We start from the raw sequence: 8,779 nt of genomic DNA, 5'->3' as shown, positions 1-8,779 counted from the left end.
TTTTGAACTTGCTTTCACTGTCCATATAGGCAGTGACCCTGATCCAAAGCCCGCTCCCTCAGTCCACACAGGCTCACATGCCATCACTGAGCCTTCACAGGGCTCCCTCGTATTTTTTATGCCCAAGACACACTCTGTGACTGTCCTGTGATTTCCTTTTCAAACTACCAAGAGGTATAGTGGTGGAAACACAGTTTAACTTGGCCCAGTGCCTGCTGCCCCCTCTGGACAAAGACCCTACCTTGGGCCGCATTTGGAGATAACCAAATGCATCTTCCCAGCAACCTCCCTGGGAACAACAGGCCCTGCCTCAGCTTTTGTTCTCTCTTTTTCAGAGTCATCTCCATAAAAAACTACCACCCGAAGATCAGAATCATCACTCAGATGCTGCAGTATCATAACAAGGTATGACATTGAGAGCCGTCAGGCCTGAGGCACATATTGGGGTCCAGTTCCAGTCTCTCTGCCTCACCATATAGCCGTGCCCCCCTACGCACATGTATGTGCACACATGTACACCAGTGCTGCGCAAAGGCCTGAGTGAAGGTGAGAAGGGGAGGTTCAAAAAGCAAAGGAACATCTCTGCAGACCAAGCAGCATTCACAACGGGTCACAGGAAGCATCTACTGAACCTCTTGGCTCAGAAATGTGATGTGTTCTTAGACCCCATCCACACCTAAATTCCAACAACTTCATTTCTATTTCTTCAGTCAATGTTTATCGAACACCTACTTGCAATCAGCACTCTGCCTGACATGCAGAGGAAGATCAATGAGGGAGAAGCCCTATTTTATGCCCTCAGAGGATTTAGCAGTTAGTGCCACAGGCAAGTGTTGGGACTTTGCTGAGACCAGGGGAACTTAAAGGAGCCTAAAGCAGCTTCCTCCACTGGGTTGAGGAACAAACCCATGGCATTCTCAAATCCAGGATGCGAATTTGCAGAGTTAGTTCAAAGGTTGAACATAGAGTTGGCTATCCAAAGATCGAACATAAAGGAATGAATGTTCCTGGCGTTGTAGCTTCAAGGAGGGTTGATTGGAAAAGCAAACCCACACCAGGCTCAGTTTGTTTCCCTCTGATTACTTCCCAGGAAGCCTGAGCTGAGAGCCTCTCCTTCACCCAGCCTGTCAGCGAACTCCCTGGAAGACAGCTTAGGGGAGGGAAGGTGGCATCTTGCTCTGTTTGATATGGCACCACTTATCTCCTTAATGAAGCTTCGGAGCTGGAGGCTGCTCAGTACCTGGGGCCAGGTGTCCTGTCTGAACAGAAATAACTCCCTGCTGGGTTCTGAGGGCGAGAGTGCCCCATCTTATAGGCCATATTCCCTACAAATAGACAGGCAGGTGACTCACGGAAAACCCCATTCTGCCAAATGCACCAGCACCATGCCATTATTTCTTAATTGCTGGCAAGTGCTGGCCCATTTTGTTGTATGGCGGCCCATCAGAGACCATTGTCAAATGGAGCCTGCTGTCGGTGACTGGCCCACCACTTGGAACTGCTGCCCAATGCCAAGCATTGCCCAGCCCTCAGCAGGTGGCCCTGTTGCAGAAGGTGTCACTCTCCAGCCAGTGGGTTGGGTGCTGGGTACCCAAGGTCACATTCATTCTCCTGTTTGTCTCTGGAAAAGTCAAGGGGACTGAAGAGATCAAGTCTGAGGATATCGGTAACTCACAGTCGTCAATCTGGAAAAAAAGGTTTTTTTTGATGGCAGCCCCTGTAGGTGGAGGTGAATTTTATTAGCAAGACTGTGTGACTGGTGACAGCTCCTGCCGTACGGAATGCTCCTTCTTTCATTTGCGATTTGAAATTTCATTTAGTGTGGGAGTGCTTTAAGCTGTTGTTTAGCTTTTTGGCTGAATTTAGATTGAATAGGAAATTAATGTTGTATGTTTCGAAAGAAATGTCAGTTCCTTTTTCTTCTCTTTCCAATGGGTGCTGATGTGGCATCTTCAAGAAATTAAGGAGGAGTTCAGTTATGTAGTTCTTGTCAAATTGAAAGCAGTTCAACTGGCCTAGGATCCAGGCAATACCTGCTCAGTAATCACATGATCACAGCAACCTGAGTATCTTCAGTAAACCCTCCATTGCAGTTATCAAGGAACAATGATGAAAACATCAGTGGACCCATGATTGCTTAAAACACATTTTGTTTGGAACCATTTCAATATATTTGAGTTTCAGGATTAGGCAAACTCACAGAGCGCTGTAAGATTGCTAAGGACCCAGTTCGGAAGGGGTGACTTTGGCATAAGTATTCTTCTCTCTTATTTCATTTTTCTCGTAAAGAAGAAGTGAAAAGTCCACCTGTCATCTCATTCCTTGTAGAGTTCTAAATAGACGTCCTTCACTCTGCTTCAGTTTTGCTGTTTTCTGACAGGTTTCAACCTGCCCTTTTACCATGTTTTTCTTCCCTTTCAATATTATTTTCCTCTTCTCTTGGCACCTTCTCTGCACCCGTCCTAGGCACCCATGGATCTCTACCTATTTAGACTTGCTTTCAGAGAAGATCTGAATATGTGTGAAAACTTATGTCACTATCTACATATTCCAAGGGGTAGTTGATTCCATAAGTATGCATCAGGCTTGGAATATAAAGAATGTCAATCCCCTGTGATCTAATGATGGTGATATTCTAGAGCTACAGGGAGGTAGGGAAACAGCCTACTTTGTCTCCATATAAAACTGGCCCTGAGTTTGTCATCATAATAATTGTGGACATTTGTGTCCTATTTTATGGTTTTAAAGAGCTTTGACATCCATTATCTCATTTAGTCTTCATTGTACCATCTGTGCATTTTAGCATTCCAGTGTAACTTCTGACCAGGGGGCCTAAGCTCTGTCATAGGCAAAGCAACTCTGGTGAGCACAAATCACGGTCACTCAGCAGTCGGAGAGCTAGGAGACAGAATAGCCAACTGCCATCTTCTCTTAAACAGAGACACAGTCCACTGAATCAAACTGTGGTTCCTGAGAGTGGGCTTATAAAACAGCTGGTGCTCTCCCAACTGGGTGTCTTCAGGAAATCTAGATTCCATGGAGAGAAACACTTTCAGTCTGGCCATTTCTGAATACAGAAGAAGATGCTGCATCTTCTGATTTAAGCATCAATGGCTTGAAGCTCTTCAAGGAAAGGATAATTTATGATGTCTTGAAAAAGTGTCACTCCTAAAGTTTAACCTTATTAATGGATTTCTTATTTTCCCAGTGGACTCTAGAGTCTTTGTCTCTGTCCTGGAAACCAAGTTCCAATGGCCCAATGCAGATGCAGGCTCTTTGAGCTATCTCCCTATAAACCCTTAGGCTTGGGCTGTAGTTTTGTTAGTCATCATTCTGTTACTAACAAACTCCTAATGTGCTAATCAGCGTTTCATCACCATGACCAAAATATCTGACAAGAACAACTTCAAGGAGGAAAGGTTTAATTCAGCTCATGGTTTCAGACGTTCAGTCTGTGGTCAGCCAGTTCCACTGCTCTGGCCCTGAGGTGAGGCAGAGTATCATGGCTGAAGGGCAAAGCAAGGGAAAGCTGCTCAACTTACGGTGGCAAGAAGCAGAGAGAATGAGGGAGGAGCCAGAGGAACAAGATATAATTTCCCAGGGCGTATCCCCAGTGACCCACCTCTTCCAGCCATGCCCCACATGCCTAGAGTTACCACCCAATAATCCACTCACATTGGGATGAACAGATTAGTCCACAACACTCATAACCTAATCATTTCACCTCTAAATATTCCTGCATGAATACAAGAGGTTTTGGAGGATGCCTAACATCCAAACTGAAATACCTGACACAATCAATTTGTAAAGAGAAGTGTTACTTTAGCTCACAGATTGGGAGGTTTTAGTCCATGGTCACTTAGCCCTTTTCCTTTGAGCCTGTCGTGGACAAGACAACACATCACGATGGGGGCATGTTGTGGAGCAGGAAGCAAAAGTAGGAGGAGACCTGGGGTACCACAATTCCCCAGTGACACACCCCCCATGACCTAAGGGCCTAGCAATAGGCCCCGCCTCCCAGAGATTCTACCAGCACACTGGGAACCCAATTTCCCAAGAGTGGTGTTTGGGAAAGCAGAAAACTATAGCAATAAGGTGGTGTCATCTCCATTGGCCTTCTTTTTCCTTGTGGTGCTCCCCCATGTTTGTATATATGGTAAGAGATGGAACTGGGACTGGAATTCATCTCTCCTTGTTTCCCAGGACAGCCCATCTTCACATTCCTTCTCCATAAGAATGAGGGACAGTCCAGCAGCAGAAATGGAGGAAGATTCTGGTTCTGCTGGACCTACTATTTCTCTTCTCCAAATTGGAGAGGATTTGCCTCAAGACTCCTGTGGGGTGATGCTGGCGTTTTGCACAGACTCAAATTCCCTCAAATGAAAGAGGACAAGTTTCCAGAACAAGGAATCTGCAGTCCTGGGTCAATCTTCTCTCTTGCTTCATGCACACAGATTTCCCTCCCAGCTGTTGCACATTAGCTTCAACTTCCTGTCCCATGACTGGTGAAAATATGATGACCAAGAAAGGAGGCTATGGAATCCTGAAACAAACTTGACTCTCCTATGTAATAACACATAAAATATGTCTACAGAACTCAAACCAGATGGGGCATGAGGGACCAAGAATGGAATGCCTGGGTTCATACCCTGGATGGTACATGGGGGTATGAGAGACTTTCTGGAAAAGGTTTTGCTTGTTTGTTTGAAGTGGCATGGAGGTTACATGGTGTCTCTTCAGGGCTGGGACCACCCACATATCCTGTCACACACAAGTTCATTACTTATGAATAATTTCTCTTCATTCTTCTCAGATGATGTTACTGAAAATGAGTATTTCTCCACTTAAAAATTAACGCATTCTCTACAATGCCAGAGAACTAAAGGGGAAAACTTCACATTTTTAAGCACAGGGAAGACTAGGGAGAGAAATGGAATAAAGGGTAGAGTTCGTTGTTGGAATTAAGTGTACAATGTGGGGAAGATCCCCTGGTTCTCCACTTGACAGAAATCACCATCTGCTGTGGCCCACACACAGGACTATTTTAACCATGCTGTCACTGGGGGCACTACCTCATCTCTCCCAGCAGTAACCACTGCTGGTTTAGGACTCACAAGATTGTCACCAGAGTGATTTTGCAAGAAAGAATTTCACAAGAGTGGTGTTTTTGAAAGCAGAACATGGAGCCCTTGGCCTTGCTCTTTGTTTCTACAATGGAGTCTTTCATCCTTCTAGCACAGCTAGAAGGGAAGCCTCCTTGTGTTTGTTGATGCATGGAGAGAAATAATTTCAGAGCCTTAGAATCTTGGCAATGTCAGAAACTTAGAAGGACTCTCTGATCAAACCTCCCATGGAAAGCAAGAGTTCTTTCTGCAGAGACTTGGAAAATACTAAGTCTTAAGACAAAGACCTTATGTTTTTCAAGGTAGCCTTCTCCATTTATTAGACAAATTATATCTTTTAAAGTCCCTCTATGAAACAAGCCAAAAAACTGCTTTTTTTGTAATATATACCAGTCAGTCCTAATTCTGGCTCCTGGAACATAGCAGGACAAACCTAATATCTACAAGACAGCACCTGAGGTATCCAGATATAACTGTCCGGCCTCCACCAGGGCGTGACCCTTCTTCATGCTGGAAGTTTCTGGCTGTCTTCACTGTTCCTCAAAAGATCTTTTCCAGATTGCTCACCCCCTTTGTCTTTGTCTTTTTCTCTGGAAGTCATTCAGCTGATCATTTCTCCCTTTTTATATATGACTATTAATAAACTGAGTCAAGTTCTCTGGAACTAGTCTGACCCATTCACAACAGAATGAAATGTTCATTTCCCTTGCTCTGGAGACCATTCCTAACAAGCAAACATTAGCTTTCTCTATAATGTCTCACATGGCCTCTATTTGAGGTTTTAGTTACCCATACACTTAAATGTTGTATTCTGTGTGTGTGTGTGTTTTTCTCATGTCTGCTGCCAACTTAGGTCTTCTAATTTTTGAATTTATGTAATTGATTTTTTTGAACTTAAATGCTGTATTTGATGTTAAGACTTTGTTAATTTTTTTTTCTGTTTGGTTTTTTGCTGATTTTTCCAACTTTGGAGGATTTTTATTATTATTCATTGTATTATCCAAGACTCTCTGCTTCATACCACTTAAAAAAAATAATTGCATGAGTGTGCCACTGGGTCTGACCTAATTGTTGAATAGGACCAGTCCATCTGCAAGAGATTGTAGAATGTCTACACCATTATTTATATGATGATTTAGGGCAGTGGTTTTCCAAGTGTGGTCCAAGATCAGCAGTATCAGCATGGCCTCCCACAAGTCAGAAATGCAAATTCTCAGCTCCACCCCAGATCTACTGAATCAGAAACCAAGGGGAAGGGCCACTTATCTTGATTTACAAACCCTGTCATTGATTCTGCTGCCCACTCCAGTTCCATACTCGCTGATGTAAAGTAATTGGGGAGGTATGCAAAAAAGAAATTGAGAAAACAGAGGCACCTGTCTTGTGATCAACCTGAGGAGCCAGTTTATGAACAACCTAGCTAGATGTCCTAGTGATGAGGGCTGATGTGTCTATCACAAGAGAAAATTCCCTCTAGGCTCTGTTTGGATAAATGACAATCAGAGGAAGGATTTGGGCCCTTGGGTGCAGAAGTGACATTGCAAAGAGACTAAAGTCCAATGAGCAGAAGTGTGGAACAAAACACCGAACACCAGACTGGAGTAAGGGAAAGGAAGGACAAGTCCAAGTGACCCTGAGTCCTTAGGCAGTGCTGCATTTCCCAGCAGAGACGTCGAACAATTGAACATGTAACAAAGCGAGGTCTCATACCTGTTTTTGTTTCCACAGGCCCATCTGCTAAACATCCCGAGCTGGAATTGGAAAGAGGGCGATGATGCAATCTGTCTCGCGGAGCTGAAGTTGGGTTTCATAGCCCAGAGCTGCCTGGCTCAAGGCCTCTCCACGATGCTCGCCAATCTCTTCTCCATGAGGTCATTCATAAAGGTAACGTCTTGTCTTATTAGCGCACATTAGCCCGGGATTCCATTTGTCGTGGGGTTGAGTAGAGAGCACAGCTTAAACTCAAAACAGATCGACGGGCTTTAACCACTTTGGTTAAGGAGAAATTCCTTGTTACGGATTTGGGCAAGGGGCCAGCTCCTTTCAAAATTATGTTTTTATTTTTATTTGGCACATCCACGGCCATTAAATGATTGTTCAAAGCACAATCCTCTCTTTTTTTTAGATAAACCACATGTTTATCTATCAACAAAGCCTCCGCTGTTAAAACAAAAATATGATTTATATACATTCCATATGGCACCAGAGTGCCTAAAGAAAAGAATTATCATTTTGCTCTTTTATATCAAGTGGCTGGTGGACCTCTCACTGTGCGGATAAATGCAGACCATGTGTTTGTGCTGCAGCCCAAACCCCAACAACATAATTCATTTATTTATTTCTGCACAATCAAGGCGGCCAGCAAGGCTGACATGCCGTGGCTATTTGAATGGATAATGAAAGGATGAACTGGGTCCTTTACTCAGGAGAGGGGCAGTGTGGACATCTTCATCTCCTTGATCTTCAGTATCCCACAGAGCTGACTGGGCAGCCATTTCACAGTCTCTAGAGTGGCCACTACCTGCTGGCCACTACTCAGGCCAGGAGAGAAAGGACCAACTCTGTCCTCACAGGCCAGGACTGATCAAGAGTGTCTTTCCAGAGCATAGAATCTTAGAAGGCTTCTGGAGTGTGGAGGAACCATAATGCTAGTCCTTGTCCCTGGATTGCTCTTAGCTTAGACAGTCAGAGTGACCAACCTTTGTGGTCTGCATTTCTTATTTGGTACTGGTGGCAATTAGCTCCAGATCTGGGTTGACATTCTTCTTCCTGCTCTATCACAAGCAGAATTAGCATTGGTCAGGGTGAGAAATGAATGAGGTTTTGCCGAGGGAGTCAGAGACGCTAAAGTTGAAGGTTTGATTCTTTTGTTGCTTTGACTGCTGTATACCACGCCAGTAAGGTATTGGATGGGGTTGAGGAGATGGATGGGTGTGGACAGGAGGAGGCAGGTGTGTTGGTGCTCACCCTGAGCACCTATGAAGTTGTGCCACTTAGAGCAGGGATTTTTCTAGGTCCTTACCCTTCATACCCACCTAATTGTAAAGGGGATTATTTAGCCCATAGATAACTAGTGTTGCTCTCCTAAAAGAATAATTCGTGTTGAAGCCCCTTTGATCACATTAGCCATACTCACAGTAATTGATACCTTGATTTAAAACCTCTTTCTCCTATGCTTATTTTGTGCCTCAGAAACCCAAGAGCAACAGAACTCTGAACTCAGACCCCACTTACAAATAAGGACATCACATTCCTTTAAATGTCATCTTTAATCCAGGCTGCTGTTGTCCTGCATGGATGAAACCCAATGCAGGCATGCAAACGTCAGCAGCAGGGAGGTCTGTGTGGTGTGTTTAGAGACAGGCCCCAAAACCAGATGCAGCTGTGTCTCCCAGGACTCTACTCAATGCAGGGAGCCCAGACCCAAGGATAAAGGACTGTCACCAAGAGAACTCTTCTGGCTCCCTCAACCAAACTCTGGTGGTTTTCTTCCAGCAGGGGATTGCTCACGGGACCAAGCACGTGGTCCAAGGAGCTGGGCTCTGCTTCCTCATGTTGATGTGACATGGGCCTTGGCAGGGCCCCACCACAGATGGGGCCACTTGACATGCGTATGTTTTGATTTTGTGGTGCCTGCATGGTAACTAGAGCTGCCT

General features: G+C 44.6%; 1 protein-coding gene across 27 annotated transcripts in view; it reads left to right on the top strand.

Moving 5' to 3' along the window:
- The window catches only part of Kcnma1 (potassium calcium-activated channel subfamily M alpha 1), a 723,575-nt gene that overhangs the window by 519,494 nt on the left and 195,302 nt on the right, over nt 1-8,779 (top strand). For all 27 annotated transcript variants that reach the window (XM_047552140.1, XM_047552139.1, XM_047552148.1 and 24 more), the window contains exons 13-14: nt 336-405; nt 6,852-7,007. In XM_047552140.1, coding sequence (XP_047408096.1) covers nt 336-405; nt 6,852-7,007 — 226 coding nt within the window. The remainder of the gene's footprint in view (nt 1-335; nt 406-6,851; nt 7,008-8,779) is intronic.

Source organism: Sciurus carolinensis, chromosome 5 (genome assembly GCF_902686445.1).
Source record: "Sciurus carolinensis chromosome 5, mSciCar1.2, whole genome shotgun sequence".
NCBI lineage: Eukaryota > Metazoa > Chordata > Mammalia > Rodentia > Sciuridae > Sciurus > Sciurus carolinensis.
The sequence above is the reverse complement of the archived record's forward strand: the minus strand, read 5'-3'. Positions and strand labels throughout refer to the sequence as shown.